Here is a 22,871-nt window from a genome sequence, read left to right as displayed (position 1 = left end):
GAAGGAACTCCAAACTGGCAACTATATGCTCCCCGAAAATTTTCGGGGAACATAAAAAAAGAATTTCGTTTATAATCCGTAATTCTGTACGAACGGGTGCCTACGGCGCTAACATACATATACAAGAACAAAAAGTATGTTCTCAAGCTTTTTTCGAAATTATGTTTTAAATTCACAAAATGCTCTGCATTCTGGTTAAATGCAAACACAAACCAAGTGAAACAAATACATATTCATGTTGGTCACACAAGTTTGTCATGGTACAAAAATTGCTATTGGGAACTGAATTAAAACTGTTGCCCCCCCCCCCGCCACCCTCTTCACGTTAAAACGATATTAAGGTGGTTTTACTCAACCAAAACCTTAAGCCATTAGCTATATATTTATTCCTAGAACATACCCTCGGGTGTTATACTATAAATGTATAGTCGAAGGAAGTAGGCAACAATAAACATGTAGGGAATTACATTTTTACTTGCGCAGAAAAAAGTCATTATTTGCTGCGAATGATCTTTTCAGCATATCAAATCAATGTTTATTTTTTTCTTTTCTAACACGAACATTTAGCTTATTAAGGAAGAGCTATACCATTCCCTTAACAATAACATAAATAAAAGGGGTTCCATGTGCTAATTAAGTATTGGGGGAGGGCTAAAACGAAAAACAGTATAATAATAGTTTGCACAATGTTCCATCACAGAAACATAATAAAATAAACAGTCGTCTTAAAATAAGATTTCAGATCTTTGTTTCAATCACATTTTAAAACTTATGTCTGAATTTTGTTTCACTTGCTTCTTCCAAACAAAATCCAGTTTCTTGTTAAATTCACAAACAATTATATTGTATCAAATGATGAACAACATACAAATAAACAACCTTGGTTTCAATGTCCAACATGCCTTTAAGGTGTGATAAATACTGTAAAAATAAACAATATTCAATTTCAAAAGTTTACTATAATTATTTTTTTAGACATAACATTAATGTATGTCGAAAGCCAATATTATGCTCATGGGCAAAAAATAAATTAATGACATACACGTTAATGTATGCATATATGCTGCATAACATGACATATTGTATGGCCCATAACATTACATAAATGAATTACATAAATGTATGATATAAATGTTTGCGCATGACAAAATGCTCCTCATCGAGGTAGCATTAATGTATGCTGCAAGGCCTGGCATAATGCATGTCACATGACATGACATAATTGTCAAATGACAAGATGTACACTGCATTACAAAAAGTACGCCGCATGACATTATGTACGCCACATGACATGAAAAACATGTGTGCCGTGTTACAAAAAATTTACGCATGATACATATCATTACATGACTATAATGTATGCCGGATGGCAAGACAGTAATGTATGCCGCTTGACAAGATGGTAAGACAATGACATTGACTTGATAAAAAAGACAAATTTTGCAATAAAATAAAAGGATTATACCTAGCTCACGATTGAGACAATATTCAGCAAAGTGTAGCGTAAAAGTTGATATTAATGCATCGTCATTTAATGTTTGTGGTAATATATATAAATCTATGTCTGTTACTGACAGCATTTTGATAATATGATCTTTAACAAACAATTGCACAGGAATAATTTCCATGCGAATTAAGTGTTCAATTGCATTATAACTAGCGCTAGCTTCAACCTGAATGCAACGAATTATTTATTTAATAATAAATCTTAAAATGAATCATTATTAAGACAGATTTCATGTTCAACCAAATCACATAGCCTATATTCTTCAAACACGTGTACCTTCATTTCGTCTTAACTAAATAAATTTAAAATTATGACTTAACCATGACTTAGTATACATTTTATTATAGCATGCCATAACAAACAATCAACCCGTACTTACGTCTGATAGATCATCAAATGACTTGGCATCACGCGGAGTCTTGCCAGCTGAAATAAAATAGTTTGTATCACACCACAGCAACAACATAGTGTATTTGTATGAAACATATACATATCAGAATACAGGAAACAATCCCTTGTTAACCAATAAAATTTACTAACTAGGGTTACGTTGTGGACCCCAGACTTGTGACGTTTTTAAATGTGTACATGTATATAAAATTTGTATAATCTGTGTCAGAAAAAAAACAGATGAATGAAAGTGTCTTGCGTATTGCTTTCTATGAGACATACTGACGTTTTACTACAGCACTAAAATGTCAAAAAAGCATTTGGCATCTGAGAATAAAAACAAGGTTCCTGGATATTTTGTTTTACTTCCGATTTACATTCTAACTAAACACAGTTGTGAGTTATATTAAATAAAAACTTGCATATAACATCTCAAAATATCAAATTTTACAATAAGTTAGGGGAAAGTGACTATAAACATAAACATAAATAACATTGAATAAATATTTAACAAATAAAATTGTAAGAAGAAATGGATAAGAAAACAGATCTTTATCTTTACAAAACTTAGATAGTGCATATCAAGTGCAAAACGTCAGTTAAAATATTAATACCCTTTTCTCCAAAACTAGAATGGTGTTATTGTAAATTTAAAGGGAAATCTAACAGTTTGATAGTTTAATGAACACGTTTTATAGAGTAACCTATATAATCAAATGTATTAAATTAAAGAAAAGTTATTGAATCATGGGAAGTCATAAGTCACAAACAATAGGGTAAAATAAGTATTTCAAACAATAACACACATAAACAATAGCAACAATGCTAAAATACAAATATGACATAATTGTGAGTATTGACTAATGAAATATAATATGAACTAGCAGATAAGAACATACATACAAACATTGACTTAAATGAAATGAAGTTCGATATAATTTTTGTCACAAACTGTATTGTTTAATGCATAATATTTATTACATTAATTAACATTAATAAATATATTTTAATAGCTTTGTGTTTATAATAAATATCTCAATTTATCTTTAAAACAATTAAAAAATTAAGATCATTAGCTTTGTGTTTATAATAAATATCTCACTTTATCTTTTAATTAATTAAAATACAAGACACCGTCGGAGACGGTTGATGCTCCCAAAAGGTTTTTTTGTCACAATATTGCACTATATATTCAGATAAAAGGAAACGTCTTGACAGTAGTTGGGGGGACAAGATTTTTTATATAGAAAATTTCAAAGGGCCATAACTCTGTGAAAAATCATCCGACCAGAACCCGCTGATAATATGCACATCTCCTCTTGGTAGTGAAGCTTCCTTTAAAGTTTCATTGAATTCCGGTCATTAGTTGCTGAGAAATAGCCCGGACAAGAATTGCACTATATGTACAGTTAATGGAAAATTTCAAAAATTTAAAAGGGCCATAACTCTATGAAAAATCATCCGACCAGAACCCGCTGATAATATGCACATCTCCTCTTGGTAGTGAAGCTTCCCATAGTTTCATTGAATTCCGGTCATTAGTTGCTGAGAAATAGCCCGAACAAAAAGTGTGCACGGACGGACACACGGACGGACAGACGAAGCGGCGACTATATGCTCCCCCCCCCCAAAATAAATTTTGGGGAAGCATAATAAAGATCTTGTACTTGCATTTGACACGCAAAAGGCGATGATGTCAAATGTGAACGAATTAGACATGTGCCCCGCCCCCAACCCATGCCTGGACAGGGAGATTTCGACTATATATTCTACAGTCCTAGTTTCTTTCTAAATGATCGTGAAAAATGGTCATTCAACTGTGAAAAACAGACAAAAGGTCGAAATTCTCCCCCAAACGCATCTCAACCGAAATTCCTTTCTGTGTGATCTATAGGACTTTAAACTATGAAACATTAGGGGAAATCCAAAAAGACGTTAAAGAAGAGTTCAAAACACTATCTCTAGGAATTACGGACTTACGTTAGGACGTATATATGTACAGACCTATTGACGGACCATTCAATGCTTAAAATATTTTATTCATTGGGGCATAAACATTCATTCAAATTAAAACGAGAGCTGTCTCCATCGGAAGACATATGTCCCCGAAAAACACTTTTTCGAAACCTAAACGCAGATTTCGAAACCTAAACGCGGACCCTAAGTTCAAGGTCAAAGGGGTCAAAATTTGTGTGCGTATGGAAAGACCTTGTCCATATACACATGCATACCAAATATGAAGGTTACATCTGAAGCGACATAGAAGTTATGAGCATTTTTCGTTACCTAAACGCAAAAGTGTGACGGACAGACGGACAGTGCGATCACTATATGCCCTCCTTCGGGGCATAAAAAATAAGAAAAAACAAAGAGAAGCTTCTTAATAAAAGGACATAATGCAACTGAAAGTTATGGTGCCACAGAGGAACATAAATAAGAATCTGTAACCGTAGAAAACTCAAGTTGAGTACTGAAAATAAGTGCATTAGCGTTACTAATATCAAGTTGTATATACTGCATAGCTAGCAATACCAAACTAAAATAATTGTAAAAAGGCACACCAATAACGAACAAAATAAACTAATTAAACATTCATTTTTTTCTATAAGCATACCATTATTACCAAAACCGTCAAGAATATTACTAGCTATGCAGACAGGTGCAAGGGTATAACGCAGACAGCACGCATATAACATAGTTAATAGGTAAAAGCTTTGCATATAAACAACCTTTTTGATTATTTTTGTATACACTGACATGCATTTAAATATTAGAATACATTGGTACTAAATGAGTACATGTATCATAATATTTAAGTCCGATTTTATGTGCTACTTATAAGTGCATTGACTGATAAAAAACAACCATGCCAGTGATAGCTTTGCCACATTTAAACATTGTATTTTGTACCAGAATGTAAATGGTCTTCAAATGAATATTAGTCAGTTCAATTAATAATTATAAGTACATTTATTTAAATACTAGAAAAAAATGTGCAAACCCCATCAAAACCATATTTTTATGTTGACATTTTAGTAAATATAAAGTTCTGATAAAAAGTATGGAAGTTTGGAATTCCAGTTGTTAACGGGATGAATATGTGAAATTATGAAAATAGTTTGTCCAATAAAAGTAAGCGTTATGGTGTTACACTGAAATAATATATTTACTTTGATGAAATTTTGCATATTTGCATTTTGACACTGTTTGCCAAACGCAAATTGCTTCATTTGACATGTTATCATTCATGCAGAACACGAAATGGCAAATTGGACTATGGGAACGTTCATCGAGGTGCATTGAATAGTTACTGAATTATTAACGTGCAACAACTGAATTTAAATAGGCTTCGTTTTAGAGCCCAGTACATGTATCAGCATTGTGAGTGTGAATAAAAGATTGTGTTGTTGGTTTGCTTTGAGACAAACATTTTTTTAGTTCAAACTGGTATGTAGCGCAAAGAAGCGGTACAATTTGGCACACGTCCTTCTTAAAAAATGTGCGCTTAATTATTTGATCATAAGAAAAAAAGCGTTAGTATGTATTTATATTTTAAGCCATTATTTCAATCTTGTCAACTTAAGCGGAACCATATGGACATGCTTTCTAGAGGACCTTCCAAGGAACATAAGCGTATTTGTTCGTGAAGATTATCCAAGAAGCTAAGAACATATGTCAAATACACAATTAGCCGTTAGCAGCTTTTTGTGCAATGAAACATAACCTTTTAAATAGTTTTGGCAGTGGACCACCTAATTGATAAAATTATTTACAAATCTAACACTTGACTGGGTTAGAAAAAATGTTTTAACACAGGTTTTTGTTAGAAATGGCGGCATAAGTGTGTAGTAAAATGTGACGAAATGCACGTGTATGATAGAGGACCCTCCAATAACCATGTTTTTTTAATTACAATTAATAAATAACACCATATTTAGCTCAAGCGCTTTTAATTAAATGTAGAAGAACCTTTTTGCATATTTTTAAAGAGAATATCTTAATGAGCATTTGTGTGAAATCCTTTACAAATATAACCTGTTTTAGACAAAAATCGTATGCATACGTTGCCATGGCGTTCATATTGAGCGGTGACCCGGAGCCTTATACCTATGTTGTATAGAGGATCGCCTAAGAATCATGTGTGTACATTTCATGTGTTTTTTTCCGAAAACATGTCAAAATATACAAAACTTTAACGCAAATTATATATAAGGTCAAGCGGTCATTGTCTTCAATCATGCGGACCTTTTTGAATTATTTGGCACATAATCTCCTTATGAGCATTTGTGACACAACATATAAATCTAACATATATCCATGTGTATACATGGAAGCATTATTGTGCAGTGAAGCAGAAGCATATGCACATGTTTTGTTTGAAAGAGGACTATCAAAATTAAAATGTGTGAACAATTTGCTCATGCGAGATTTTTCGTTGAAAAATCCGGCTAAACATTAAGGGATCTATAATGTGCGTGCGGTCTACGTTCAGCCCTGCATCTAAAATAAACTAGTTGAGAATGGAAACAGTAACGAGCCCTTGATCGCCCAAAGAAGCACAAAACACACAGATGTGCTCAGGGAAACTGCCCCATGGACATTACCTTATCAAATATATCAAATGCAAACCCTATAACAACCTATTTTTAATTCAACTATTAACAAAAAGGGTTTAGAAGCTATCTCGCCTTGTACAGGTAATAAGGCTGATCAAACAGCTAAAAAGGAGAACATGTCGACTGACTCGAATATCATAATTTGAAATCGGCATATAATGATTAGGGTTTTCATTTGTAACTGTTTGTAAATAATAAATATGTTGATTAAACAAATCAAAAATCCTGTAATAAGAGTGTGCAGTTTTCGTCCCCTTTCGCCACTTCTGTGCGAGTGTGTGTACATCACCCTACCTTGTGGGGATACAGAAATGTTAATTGTTATCCCTGTGGATTTAGATTTGGGCGAATCAGCACCTGCACGTGGGCTTGGGGCTCGCCCTTCCACATAGGCTCTCGCTGTAAAAACGGGAACCATACCATATTCAATGTTATGATTAAATACCTAGAGTTTCTGCGACGCCAGTCACAAAACCATATTCACACTTTAGTTTTTCGAATTAATAATGAAGTATGCATCATGCCAGTTAAAATGATAGGCCGTTTTAAAGTGAAACGAATTGATGCAAAAATTAAATAGCATTTTATATTTTATTTTAAGACGAGGCCTTTTTCTTTATGATGAATATACGTTCCAATCATGTCCCATCAAGTCACAGACGAGTTACTTGTTTGTGACATATATTTGCGAAAGTAAAAACAATACGGGGTTGAAATTTCATTTTTGGTCAATTACTTTGTAATTATAACAAATACAACCGAGCCATAACATAATCACTGTTGTTTTTATGTGACGAGTATATTAACCAGACCACATACATTGCTAGGCGAGTACATCTTTTTTGTGATAAGTGTTAAAATACATGTGCAAATATGAAAACACCTCCTATCTTAATGTTCAAATTGCACAAACGAAGTTGTTTGCAAATACATCCGTATATGAACCAGGTATTTTGTTATCAAGGACTAAATTCATGCTATCATGTAAATAATGTTTTGATAATGAGGCGTCAATAAAACTTAACTACTCATGAAATCAATCAATAGGCACACTAATTTTGACAGTTCCTTTAATACATGATTTTTCGAAAAACGTACAACCATATGTGATGTGAACAGGTCACAGGTCGGAACCTTCTGTGTTACATATGATTCATGGATACACATGTATGTGCTTCCAAATAATCATCATTTAATGTAGAATAACAACAAATATTGTGATGTAATTGAACACTATAATTACTAAAGTTTGGACGGCTTTGGATATGCATATCGCGAAGTCAAAAACATGCAAGAAAGAGGGAACAGTGTTTTTTCAGGGCAAAGTAACATTTTAGCCGGTAAAACTTTAAAATTATAAAAATATGCGAAAAAGAGAAACTGTTATTGAGGTTTTGCAATACAATATACTATTTAGCTAAAGAAACTTAAAGATAAATATTGGTTAAAACATAACAAGGTAATTATTAAATATAACACGTTACCTGACGCTTCCTGTGATACTGAAATGTCGGAGATAAAATGTTTGGTCTGATTATTTAATACACTACAGGGGTCGAAAAGTTCTGAAAGCACACAGATGATAACAAGGGATTACGAATAGTTGGAATACGCAGCTATATTAAGCAATGTCATTGAAATAGTTGATGAGGCCAGTATCACAACAGGCAAAAAGGTAGGAATAACACAGGTTAAAAGCCCTAAAATACTGGGACAAAAGCCGTTGCGGGAGTTACCTTTCTTGCGATTGTTTTGCTTCACTGTTTCTTCTGTAAAATAACACGGCTTACGAGTGATCTTTCGCGTTGGTTTTTACATGGTAATTTATGGAGTTTTATAAATGGTTACATTGTTTGCATTTATTTGGCAATTTTTTATATACGAAAAATGTATGTTCATATTAAACGTATTATTTTAAAGGCTTTAATTAAAAAACTTGCAGAGTGAAATAAAAGACGGTGTTCATGCTTGATCAGGGCGAAAAGATCCAATATACTTTAAGTTCTTCAGAAAAAGAAACAAATCATGCCCTTACAGTCCACTTTTGTCTTAAACTTCACTTATGTCAAACACAAGCTGCTTCATGGTCAAAAACGACTTTCGACCTATAAGTATAACCTTGACCTTTGAGGTTTGAAGATGGATGTTACGGATGACACGTTGGCTTATACGCGTTTTTATTATAAAAAATAATCAATATATTGAAACGTTAGGCCAGAGACAAGAATTTCACGCTGTTGTTTGGCTAAATGACTTTTGATCTCTAACTGTGACCTTGTTTTTTAATGTAGGGAAATAAGTGCTTTACGCGACATATCGTCTTATGATGGTTAATATTCCTGCCAACTTATTTCAAAATCAATCGATATATGGTAACATTATGCCTGAAACAAGAATCTAAGAGGTTACGTACAGATGCACCGACAGATAAACTGACAGACAAAAAGACAGACAGACATCCGACATAGCGACTGCTATAACCCGCCTTCTTTGACGAGATGGGTAGCATGAAAACGACATTAAATGTGATTGGATGATTTGCCAACATAAGTCATTAACCAAGATAATGCTTGGATGCTTACCTGACTTGACAGAACCAAAAAAGAACCAGATAAGAATTTAGTAGCTAGAATGTTATAGCTACCTAAGTTGAGAAGGAAAAAATGGCAAAATCTGACGAGATATTCCTAATAAGAAGAACAATATGTTTTAGATGTTGCCTTGAGCATAAAAACAACTCTTTTAGTGGATGATTTTGTTCCAAAATCTGTGATGATAACCGACCGAACAAACTTATAATAAGTCAGTTTTCGTTGACCGTTTACTTCAAAAGATATGAATGGCTTAACACAAAAAATACTGTCTTCTTCTTTGATGTGAATGTGATTTTTAAGCACTCTGATTAAATCAACAGAACGTTACAAATGTTTGAATAAGTCAAACAAAACACTAAATCTAACAAATGTTAAAATCTGTGTTAACGTCACAATATATTAGAGGTACGAAACAAATAAGTGAAAACTTTGGAAAAATTAAAAATTTCATTTCATTTTCCTACAACTCAGCATATTAATTGCGTACTTTCCAATGTACAAGTGACCATTTATTGTTGTTTTATTTCTAATAAATCTCTTGTGTATTCAAAAATACGATTTCACACTTAATATTTTAATGGACGTACTAGATTTGAAAATACGCAAACCATCGATTTTGTTAAAAAAAAACTCAGAAGTATCAATGTTTTTTCCAAAGTTCACAGAAACAAAGCAAAGTTTAATTGCCACGTCTGAAGCACAATATAAAGTTAACCTTCGAATTTCTTGGACTGATATAGTTGAACCAAGTCAGCTGAAATTGCAACATTGACAGTAACAAATACGAACACTTACACTTGTACAATATAAAGCAATGTCAGTTGTAAAAAACTACGCTTATTACTGTACTGATTATTAACAGTGTATTCAGTGCCTATAAACGGAAAACGCATGTTCATGTTTTTATTGGAAATATTTAAGAATCAGAAGAAAAAAATATTTATGAAAGTTTAGGTTGTAATTTTTTTTATAAGTACTTTAATTCACAAGAGCTGTCAGAGGGCAGCGCGCTCGACTATTCGAGTGCTTGACAGTATAACGTAAGCCATCATGGAGTGGGGGGTATAATGGGGGTGTGTGATCATTTAATAGATGATCTTTCAAAAATAAGAAAAAAAATGGAGGGGGGGGGTCTGGGGGAAGAGGGAGGTATAATGTGGGTGTGTGACCATTTAATAGATGATCTTTCAAAAATAAGTAAAAAAATATTATTTTTTTTGGGGGGTGGGGGGGGGAGGGAGGTTCTGGGAGGGGGGGGGCGTTGGGGATGGTTTGAGTGGAGTGCATTGTGGTATTTCAGGTAAGTGTTGTTTTGTCAAACTTTAACCTACATTTATCAATAATATGCATTTTCTAAGTATAAAAGGGGCAATAATTCTGCCAAAATGCTTGATACAGTTGTCTGCTCCTGTTTATAGGTTGGGGTCATGGTGGTAAACAAGTATGCAAAATATGAAAGCAATATGTCAAGGGACACAGGAAATATTTGGGGTAGTACACAAACTTTAACATAGATTTATCAATAATATTCATATTCTAAGTAATAAAGGGGCCATATTCTGCCAAAATGCTTGATACAGTTGTCTGCTCTTGTTTATAGGTTGGGGTCATGATGGTAAACGAGTATGCAAAATATGAAAGCAATATGTCAAGGGACAATGAAAATAATTGGGGTAGTACTAAAACTTTAACATTTGCACGCTAACGCTAACGGAAACGCCGACGCCGGGGTGAGTAGGATAGCTCCACTATATATATTTCATGTATAAAAGTCGAGCTAAAAATGAATTGAAGAAACGGATAACAATGAGGGCCAGAGGCCGATGCACGCTCACTTTATACCACACGAAACTGAATGGATCTAATGTGCTTTTGTGATGATACTTTAATAAATGTAGGTTCTGACTTAGCTTGTTACTCATATGACACAGATTTTGTCTTGCCCAAACCATTATTTGAATTAATTAATTTTCTGACAAAGTTTGAGCAAAGACGATAGCCCCTGCTTGACCATTTTGGAACAATAAAAAAGTCTGGTCAACGTTAACCTATTATTCTGCATTATGTGATACAAAAAACTGCGTAACCTTCTAGCAGCTAAGTGCTTTAATTCACCCAAGACATTTATTATTATGGATTATGAGAACACATGCTCTGATAACTTTTTGTAATACTAAGGTACAGTTTTGATTTCTTGCTTGTTCACAATGTTTCCATACAATCACATAATAAAACCTGAACTCTTAGAGCCATGTTTTTTAAACAGACTGGAGTCTTTATCGAACTCGAGACATATATAAATAGAACAAAATAATTTCCTAAGCATTCATGTTTATGATTTAGCACAAAATATGATATCTTAAGTGTTCTCAAGCTCTTTCAAGTACTGATCTAGTTTTTTACCCGATATGAGTAAATATAGAACTATTTCATTGTTCTTAATTTTTAAGTTTTAACAGGACTTTTATATATTACAGACAACATACAGCCGAAGGACAGATCCAAGCATATTATTAAGACTAACCTAACATTCGATAACTGAAAATATTTAAGTGAGACCTTTAAAAAAACAAGAGCATCGCCTTGCGGGTGCAGACCGCTCATCTATTTTCTTTTTAAAGGTGAAGGGACTCTCATTTTCAATCACAAAGGAGGGAGGGGTGGAGTGAAGAGGGGTGTATAGTGTGGGGTTGTGGACATTTATTACATTATCTTCCAAAAAAGGGAAAAAAAAATCGGGGGGGGGGGGTGGGGGGGGGGGTGGGGTGGGGGTGGGGGTGGGGGCGATGGGGGAGGGGCGATTTTTTGGGTGCGATGGTTGGACGGTATTTCAAACATAACCGTTTAAAAAAAAATTGGGGGGGGGTATAGTGTGAGGGTGTGGTGGTTATTTGTGAGATGATCTTAAAAAAAAAAAAAAAAAAAATTGGGGGGGGGGGTGGGGTGGGGTATAGTGTGAGATTGTGGTGGTCATTTGTGAGATGATCTAAAAAAAATAAAATGGGGGGGGAGGGGGGAGGGGGGGGAGGGGGGAGGGGGGAGGGCATGGGGGATGATTTGGGTGGAGTCTATTGTGGTATGTCAGGTAAGAGTAGTTTCGTCAAAGTATCAATCAAATCTAATCATAAATAAAGAAGTTATGGCAATTTTAGCAAAATTTAATAATTTGACCTTGAGAGTCAAGGTCATTCAAAGGTCAAGGTAAAATTCAACTTGCCAGGTACAGTAACCTCATGATAGCATGAAAGTATTTGAAGTTTAAAAGCAATAGCCTTGATACTTAAGAAGTAAAGTGGATCAAAACACAAAATTTAACCATATATTCAAAGTTACTAAGTCAAAAAAGGGCCATAATTCCGTAACAATGACAACCAGAGTTATGCAACTTGTCCTTTTACTGTACCCTTATGATAGTTTGTGAGTGTTCCAAGTATGAAAGCAATATCTATGATACTTTAGGGGTAAAGTGGACCAAAACATAAATCTTAACCAAATTTTCAATTTTCTAAGTATAAAGGGCCCATAATTCCGTCCAAATGCCAGTCAGAGTTACATAACTTTGTCTGCACGGTCCCCTTATGATAGTTAATAAGTGTTGCAAGTATGAAAGCAATAGCTTTGATACTGTAGGAATAAAGTGGACCTAAACACAAAACTTAATCAAATTTTCAATTTTCTAAGTATAAAAAGGGCACATAATTCTGTCAAAATGCCAGTCAGAGTTACATTACTTTGCCTGCACAGTCCCCTTATGATAGTGAGTAAGTGTTGCAAGTATGAAAGCAATAGCTTTGATACTTAAGGAATAAAATGGACCTAAACACAAAACTTAACCAAAATGTTCAATTTTCTAAGTATAAAAAGGGCACATAATTCTGTCAAAATGCACGCCAGAGTTATCTAACTTTGCCTGCCCAGTCCCCTCATGATAGTAAGTAAGTGTACCAAGTTTGAATGCAATATCATTGATACCTTCTGAGAAAAGTGGACATAAACGCAAAACTTAACCAAAATTTTCAATTTTCTAAGTATAAAAAGGGCACATAATTCTGTCAAAATGCACGCCATAGTTATCTAACTTTGCCTGCCCAGTCCCCTCATGATAGTAAGTGAGTGTACCAAGTTTGAATGCAATAGCATTGATACTTTCTGAGAAAAGTGGACCTAAACGCAAAACTTAACCGGACGCCGACGCCAACGCCAACGCCAACGCCGACGCCAAGGTGATGACAATAGCTCATAATTTTTTTTCAAAAAATAGATGAGCTAAAAAGGAACATTCGTACGTACATAATTATTTAATAATACTGGAGGACAAATCCACTGGAAAAATATTACTTATGAACGTCAGAGCCTTGTAGATTAAGAAGATATCATTTAAAAGCATTCAAATTAGTTGTCCTATTACAGGCTTTATAGCACATGTTACCTCAGGCATTACCAGATTTGATGCCTGGAGGAAACATTGTTAGTGATTTTTGTGTGAGATGGCCAGAGAGCGACCTCAATCGCTTTCTATGAGAATGTGTAAATTCAGGTTATATTAGCTTAAAATATTACTAAAAAATACCGAAGAGCTTGCATGTTGGTTTGGCATATACAGAGAGACACAAATGGATGACGTAACGTAACGTAAGCATTATTGCTGGACGTATGCAAAACACTCACGTAAAAACATTACAATAGGCAATGCTAATAGTAAACCTTGAATGCAAACTGCAAAGTTAAATGAACAAAAACACGAAATAATTAATAGCTTGTTGTTGAGTGGTAATATGTAAAGAGACTCAAATTAAACTTATTCTAAAGGGTCAATAGTATAAATTATTGCAATTAGCACTGCATAAAATACTTCCAAATATACGTAGAAAGGATTAAACAATCGTTAAGTTTGAATGTTTAATGCGATCGAATTATAAACGATGACAGAACTTACTTAACCTAATTAAAGCGATATTAATCACGAGTTATTGTATTATTTTCACTATTTTAGGCCTGACATATTATGGTTGGTAGAACTATTGGATCCGTCTACACAAATTAAGAGATTTTTAATAACAATATGAGTAACATTAATGGAAAGAGAATGACATCATCCAGGAATTTACCCTTAAGTACCATTCAACAACTCGCTCTTCATTGTAACTCGGCAGTCTTACAACTCACATGTGTCTTACACAGATTCAACAAAAGTGTCATGATCTCAGCATATGAAACGCCTGTCGCTAAAATGTAATTCAAATTAAAATAAATCCATTACATCGGTCAACAAATGGATTATAGATTATACGAAACAATTTACAAAAATTATAGTTTATAGTTTGGAATAACGTTTATCATACTGATGTCTCCAATGTTATATTTTCAAGATATGTCGGCGAATGCTATATTTAATTTTACCCTATACCACAAAAATATATTGATGATATATGAAGATCGGCAATCAAATTTCCCTATTCTATTTTGACATAATATAATATTAAATGTGATAAAAATACTACGCAAAGCTGTGAGGATAATTTTTGTGAAAGGCCTACTACAGATACCAAACAAGCAAATTCGTTGAATTGATATCCCCCGCCAATATGCTTCTGGACACAAGTATTATTATGACCACAGGAGTTTAAAATTCTATCTATGAAGCTAATCTAATGGCTAAATAATAAAAATAATATACCCCTATATAGTATATAGACTATACTATAAAGGGGGTATATTTTTTATTATTTAGCCATTAGATTAGCTTTATGGATAGAATTTCAAACTCCTGTGATTTGACACTAAAAAAAGCATTTTTTAAGATAAAAAGGGCCATAACTCCGTTATTAACGGATGGTGTCATTCCTGTTATCCATATATATACTCATACCAAGTTTCAATGAAATCCGCTAAAGCACTTCCAAGATATGGCTCCGGACGGACGGACGGAAGGACGGACGGAAAGACGGGCGGACGGATGGACGGTACAACGCCAAAACAATATCCCTCCGCCTATGGCGGGGGATATAATAACCATTTATTTAAAAAGTGTACATTATTTTTTAAAATGTGCCCAAAAATGTCATCTTTTCGCCAGATAATATCGAATAAAGGTGAACTTTACTTTTCAGATTACTGAAAAAATGTAACAGGTACCAATTTTTAATTTGCAAGGCTTTCGTTATATATTGTATTGTGTATTACCGGTATGCAATAAGTCTTTATTTAGTTATTTACACTTGGCCATGATGGGAAAAAACTACGGTACATGGGAATCTAAGCAAAATCCAAAATAGTATACTTAACTAATGCCTATAACATGCTTTGGGGGCCTTTTGTAAAACTAACTAAGAGCAAAGTGTTATAGCGTACCATCCTTCAGATTGCGTTTCGCCTCCTCTATTTTGTCCTGCAGCATGATGATCTGCCGTTCCAACTGTTGGTTCATCTCCTCTTGCGTCTCAAACCTTGTCTTCCACTCATTGCCTACACACATACCAAAGATACCACATGAACATGCCTACAGTTAGCAAACGACTAAGCATGCCTTCCATCCATTGCGAACGCAAACCAAGGACACCATAACAAAATGCCTAGAGTTTGCAACATGACTTTCCTATTACGCATTTGTTCACCACATAAATAATCCAACAGCATACCAAATTAACATTTTCCGACATTATAAACAAGTTCACCGCATGAACTTTAATATGTTTAAATTATCTTACACATGTCTTCCACTTATTGCCAACACATATCAAGCGCATCGAATTACGATGTCAACAGTTAACAACATGACTTAGTTTTGTCACAGCCAATATCTATTTCCTCTCTTCTAAACAAGGTTATGATCCGATTAAATTTTATATTTATTCTCATAATGTATAACATATATATTTCATAGAAGTAAAAGAGGTTAGCCAATTTGAACTATGTGTATTTATTCATAAACAATAATATACCAGTTGATATCGTATTATATACAATTGTCATCGTAAAAATCAACTAACGTTAGTTAATTGAATGTAAAGCTTATATAGAAAATTAAAGAAAAAACAAAGAAACAACACATTAGATGGAACACCCTATTAAAATATTAAGCATTCAAGCTCGAGAACGGTAAAATAATGGTAAAGGGACCATCTACATCATACACTATTTCACCACAAAGCATGCAATTGCGAAAGAAAAGTTTACACAATTAGGTAAATAACTAAGGTTTGTGCGGATTACATCAACGAAATCATATTTCACGTCATATTTGCTGAATGGTTATTACATAACATGTAAGTACATACGTATGTGCATGCGTGTTAGTTCGGGGGCAACTTGTACTGTTGAACCAAGCAATTCAGCTTGTACACATGTTATCAAACTTAATCTAATCTAAAAATAACATTTTAGTCCGACTTAACTATTCGTTCCTTCGTGACATGGTATTAACTGTCAAAATGTACGAGTTTTGATAATTTATATAATATATTATAAAATTGAAAACAAATTGAATCAAATTCAATACTTGCAAATTAAGACAATGTCTCATTTAATTTAGGGAAACCGTTCATGCATAGATATATAATTATTCGATAACGTTTAATTAGCAGTATTTAACGGTTAAATAACAGTATCTTTACAAAAGTATGCACAAAACGGAATGAAATCAACAAAAAAGACAATACCACTTTGCTATTTGTTAGAATACATTCTTTTTAAATTTACTGGCAAATGCAAAAAGGTGTTAGTTACGACAACAATAGGCATATATACAATGCATGCATATTATGCAAAAGAACGGACTGAAGATAATAAGCAATGTTGATTTTATATGCAGCCATGCATAACTTACGAGCCTGGTCATCTTCCATATTAAATTGCGCAATTTTAACTTTATCTAGAATATACAGAGAGCGAGCTTTTTGACAGCATTTATGGAAGACACATTGCATGCAACAGGATAATGTTAGTGGGTAACATAGCCTTTCTTATTGATAATGTCATTGGGTAACATCGCATGTCTAATTTACTTTATGAAATATGTACAATCAGTTTAAAATAGTACACATGATCAATATTTATGCTACGAAATCGTCATTAACATTTTTAATTTCACTTTCTTTTCATTCAAAATATGTGCGAGTATTAATGCTATCTAAAGCGGAATGGAACAATAAAGCACATGATAAGAATGTGGCGTAATGCGTATTAAGCACATATATGAACAGATTTGTTACGGACACTATAATGACATAATACCACATTACCTTTGCTTAAAACGACTTAATGAAAACAATATGAATGCATATTCAGGACGGGTTAAAATAAATTTACTTGTTCATAGTCCAAGAAAATCAATATTGCTTTGTTTGATCATAATTATTTAGATGTGCACACGCCGTTGGACTATAACGTCCTTAAAATATACAAACAGGAATCAAAGATATGCTTGAACAATATCCGAATGCCTTTCCTTCGGTTTTAAGATGTTATGTATATAGTGTCGGAATCATAGTTTTCTGAGTTTTGTAAGCAAAATAATCAATAAATTCCCAAGAGTTCCGCGGTCGAAGACATATGCCACCCCAAACAGGGCTTTTAACTAGTGACCTCAATTTTAATAGGGTCATCTACTGTCCAAGGCAAATACACGTGAAGTATCAAGCCAATCGGTCAATTTGTTGACGAGTTGACCACAAAAGATTTTCACACTTACTGTGACAGTGACCTTGGCCTTTGACCTAGTAACCCCAATTTCAATAGGGGTCATCTACTGTCAAAGGCAAATGCACATGTGAAGTACAATCCAATAGGTCAATTTGTTAACGAGTTATTGATCGGAAACGATTTAATTTCCCACTTATTGTGACGGTGAACTTTGACCTAGTGACCCCAATTTCAATAGGGGTCATCTACTATCCAAGGTCAATGTTCATGAAAAATATCAAACCAATTGGTGAATTTGTTGAAGATTTATTGATCGCAAACGATTTTCTTGTGACAGTGACCTTTGACCAAGTGACCCCAATTACAACATTGGTCATCTACTGTCCGAGGCAAATGCACATGGGAAGTATCAAGCCAATCGGTCCCTCCGTTCACAAGTTATTGATCAGAAACGAACTGGTCTACCGACAGACCGACCGACATCCAGCAAAACAATAAACCCCCTCTTCTTCGAAGGCGGGCATAATTAAAGGATGTACTCTTACAGCGGATACTGAATTCCATTACTGCTACACATGAACATATGAGACTCACAATGGTAAACGGGGTTTAATGCATGTGCTTAGTGTTGTTCCTGATTTGTCTGTGCACTGCTTAAGGCTTTTCCGTGTTTTGTTTTTTCAGGTATGGGATACATCAATATGTACATTGGATTCCAGCCTTTGGTAAGCCATAAGGGACGTAATCACAGTTGTTTTGAAGTATGTATAAGCTGGCTTAAGCACGGGGTTCAAATATCAAAGTTCTATACCAATATACCTAGTCTTGTTTAAACTCGTATTACTTATAATTTACCGTTCTGAAAATGCAGTGATCCATATTTTTGTGTTTATGTTTTTGTGTCATCAATGTCCTGTTGTGTTTAAAGCTATTGGTATGTTTCTATTTTGCATTTGGTTTCTTGCAATGAAAAAGGACTATTAGTCATAATAAATAGAGGATATTTGTTGGATTCGGTGGAATATCGATTTTATTTCACGAGTGATCATAGAAAACAATATTTTCACGAGCGGCGCAGCCACGAGTGAAAATATATATTTTCTATGATCACGAGTGATATAAAATCGATATTCCACCGAATCCAACAAATTTTCTTTTTATTTTATGCTATTTTTCACCGTTTATTTACATTGTAAATGAGTTAATCTGGACACTTTCGCTGGAGTTATGACGTCATTTCGTTGAAAAAAATGACGTCATTTCACAGTAAAACAGTGACGAATATCGATATTTTTCACTGTTATTTTTCACTGTTTAAAACAGTGGAATACCAGTTTTATTTCACTGATATTTCTCTATAAACCACCGGAAAGCATAAAATAAAGTTTAATCTTCTGCTGGTGAAGCAATAATTTCACTTTATTTATAATTGGTTTATTGACTTAAAAGACTGGCTGATGTGTCAAGGATTTCTGTCCAGATAATGTTGTGGAGTTTCATTATTCTACATAATATCACATGGTCATTCCAATTGTTATAAAATGTCTGTATGAAATTAATTTGGTGTATAAAATCCAGATTAAGCTAATGATTTTCAAGAAAAACACTCCAGGTGATTTTATCAGGGCTGAGTGAGTATTACCATGTCGAAGCCATTACATTTTCAGTAGATTAAACTGAGGAATCATGATAATCAATGATAAATTGCTACATTTTAACCTTTATATTTTAATCAAGTTAAACTGATAATATTGATAATTACTGATTTTTTTTACAATTACAGTGTTATTTTGCATTTAAATAGTACAGAACTGATACAGATCTTTAAAAAAATTACACAGCTACAATTCCTTAATCTTTACACAGGCTCCTTTATGGTAATAAATTTAATTGTACATGTATTTATTTTTATGAAGTCAATTTTTACTCTGCATGTCAATTGAAAAGCAACTAAAAGAAAAATTATAAATCAAAACAAAAGTCAAAAGCTATGCATGCTTTCTGATGAAATGTAAGCGGATGTAAAATGGTGGCAGTGTGTGAAGAACAAGGTGTGAGGGGAAGCAGAGGGCTTTTGGATTGTTAGAAGGTGACAAGCAGAGCAGTTAAACGTGTACCTGCAAAAGAGAAAGCACAAGCACAGAAATATAGTTAGTATGTTATCATTACAGAAAGTATATATGATATAAGTGTTATAAAATTATTATCCAGAAATTAGTCTCAATAGTTTAATAGACTTTTTTTTAATATCATTGAACAAAGGCTCTGCTAAGTAAAATAATGATAGGGCTAAATTGTATATTTTTCTAAATTTCAAGATGAAACCTAAAACTTCAACTAAAATCAATGAAATAGTCCTCTATTTTAATTTAAGATAAAGATATAACTTTATAAATAAAATAACCACGATCATCCAACTTTTTACCATTCAAAAAAAGTTTGCAGATTAACAATGTCATTTTATGAAAATAATTTTAACCAATTTTAGCAGATAAAAATTTGTGTTTCTTCACAATTGACTGCAAAGGTGTTAAACTTTGAAAATTGTACAAACTAGAGCTTTGTCACAGACGTGACTAATACCCCCACATTCCGCATTGACACAGAATATTTTGCATGTTGTCTTCACAAAAAACAGCAGACACCATGCTCAATGTAAAACAACACACATAGTGACCCCGTGACCTAGTTTTTGACCCGGCATGGCCCATGTTCGAACTTAACCTACACATCATCTAGATACAAGTTCTGACCAAGTATGGTGAAGATCGGATGAAAACTACTTGAAGTAGAGAGCGGATACCATGCTCAATGTTTAAAACGCACTAAGTGACCAAGTGACCTTGTTTTTGACCTGCCATGACCCATATTTGAATGTGGCCTAGACATCATCTAGATACAACTTCTGACCAAGTTTGGTGAAGCTCGGATGAAAAGTACTTAAATTAGAGAGCGGAAACCGTGCTCAATGTTTAAAACGCACTAAGTGACCCCGTGACCTAGTTTCTGACCGGGCATGGCCGATATTCATACTTGACCTAGACATCATCTAGATACAGCATCTGACCAAGTTTGGTGAAGATCGGATGAAAACAACTCGAAATAGAGAGCGGACATTAAATACGGACCAACAGACCAACCGACAGACAAGCTCACTCCTATATACCCCCCTAAACTTCGTTTGTGGGGGAATAACAATTTAATTGAATAAAGTAAACATTTTATACAATTAAATCTACAAGTGGTTTATAAAGAAACAACAAAAATTGAACAAAAACAGTATGATATTATCATTTAAAATATTTATTGGAAAGAAAAAGTTAAAGAAAAAAATAAAAGTGAAACAAAAATAAGTCTGGTGTGTTACTTGTGTTGAATAGAATTGAGTAGGGGTTCGAATACATTAATGAAAAACAGGTAATATAAAACAAGTCTACCTCTTGCACTTAAATCTGGATCTGATTTCAAACATATTTTTTACCAGATATAACAAAAATACCAGATCGAATATTGCACTTGATTTCCATAAAAATTAAGTATTGACATGTGGATGAAGTTAGAAATTTTGAATAAGTATTTCTTATAGGCCACTAACCAATAAACTTCCTAGAGATCTTTAGTCACAACTGTACTTCATAAATACCAAGCTGTTCAAAACATAATCTGTGGGATATTTAAAAGACTAATATATGGCTACTGTAGGGGATAAAGATCTAGAAATGGAAGTAAAACTTTTCATTAAATCAGGAAATGGAAACATGTCAAGTCAAATTTTGAAGGTGTGCATTGTTGAAATAATTAAGGACGTGTTAGTATTAACATTTTTTAGAAAATGCTAAATGGGGCATATGAAACATGTTCACATTCTTTGAGTGTTTATTAATTTCATTTTGCTTTTTTTATATAAATTGTTTATTGCAAATACTTTCAAAATACCTGTATACTGAAAACAGTATTAGCTGTCACAGTGTGTTTTAAAACAAAAAATAAACAATATAAATCATTATCCTAAACAAGTGTAATTTTAATTAATATTATGTTTCTTAAAGCCTTATTTGATAAAAAACAAGTGGCTTATTGCAAATTGTATTTACTCCCGAGATAAACAGACCTTTCAATAAACAAGCAAACCTCTATACCTTCATTTTCAATGGCCTCGTATCTTTTTTCCAGTTCTTCAACTGTTATACGAAGCTCTTTTGCAGATTGATCCAGCATTTCTCTGAAATGAGACAAATAATTGTCACTGACACAGAACTATGACAACTTTAAGAACTAAAGTGATGAACACGGCCTCTGAGTACCAATTTGCTGTTATTATTGACATTTGTAAATTGTCTCCGCCACGTTACAAAAATGTTTGTATTCTAGGAGCATGCTTAATTTGCTTTCTGCCTTTATACTGTGTGTTATTTAGGAATGTTTTACTTTTTAATTTACACCACTTACATTTAAGTGATGACTGATCTATTTTTCTTCATAAGGATTAATGTAAAATTGTTAAATAGCATTTTATAACTTTTAACAACTACAAATAAGGGTATTTTATGTCTATTAGGTTAAACACACAATTAGGGTACAATTTATAACTACATGACATGACTTTCTGTAAAGCATCCATAGGGGGCAAACAAAGAAGAATTCACCAACTTTTGCTAAATCAACATTCAGCTGCGTGTAAAATTCACTGCAACCAATAATAAACACAATCAGGAGAAAGTTTGCTTACAAAACCAAAATGACACACAAGTGTGTTATTGATATAACACCAGTACATTTGGTTAACTTTTAACTTTTACAATACTAACATCAGTGTAATTAATAACTGCTCAGAAATTTGTTTCAAAGTGTACAACTTTGCATTAGTTCACATATAATGAAGCATAATCAATTTTATCCATCCATCCATCCATCCATCCATCCATCTATATATATATACTGTCTAACTCCCCTTTCGGGTATTATCGACAGGTGCGCAGTCAGTGCAGGTAAAAGTGTTAAAAGTGAAAAAGTGAGAATGTTAAAAGTATGTTAGATTTATTAAAAGGTGAAGTGGTTTAAGGTTAAAAACTGATAAAAACATGTCTCCCAGAGTTCAAGGGGCAGAGGGGGAAGGCAGGGACT

The 22,871-nt window shown here is 33.6% G+C and overlaps 1 protein-coding gene across 7 annotated transcripts in view; it reads right to left on the bottom strand.

Moving 5' to 3' along the window:
* The window catches only part of LOC127877198 (coiled-coil domain-containing protein 169-like), a 32,600-nt gene that overhangs the window by 7,987 nt on the left and 1,742 nt on the right, over positions 1–22,871 (bottom strand). For 2 of the 7 annotated variants that reach the window (XM_052422857.1, XM_052422859.1), the window contains exons 2-6: positions 21,887–21,969; positions 15,459–15,572; positions 7,998–8,015; positions 6,808–6,912; positions 1,887–1,933 (exon numbers count right to left, since the gene is read on the bottom strand). In XM_052422857.1, coding sequence (XP_052278817.1) covers positions 1,887–1,933; positions 6,808–6,912; positions 7,998–8,015; positions 15,459–15,572; positions 21,887–21,969 — 367 coding nt within the window. Of the gene's footprint in view, positions 1–1,886; positions 1,934–6,807; positions 6,913–7,997; positions 8,016–8,249; positions 8,283–9,822; positions 9,862–15,458; positions 15,573–21,886; positions 21,970–22,871 lie in introns of all 7 variants that reach the window. The other 5 variants (XM_052422860.1, XM_052422861.1, XM_052422862.1 and 2 more) reach the window with 5 other exon arrangements.

Source organism: Dreissena polymorpha, chromosome 4, assembly GCF_020536995.1.
Source record: "Dreissena polymorpha isolate Duluth1 chromosome 4, UMN_Dpol_1.0, whole genome shotgun sequence".
Taxonomy (NCBI): Eukaryota; Metazoa; Mollusca; class Bivalvia; order Myida; family Dreissenidae; genus Dreissena; species Dreissena polymorpha.
The sequence above is the reverse complement of the archived record's forward strand: the minus strand, read 5'-3'. Positions and strand labels throughout refer to the sequence as shown.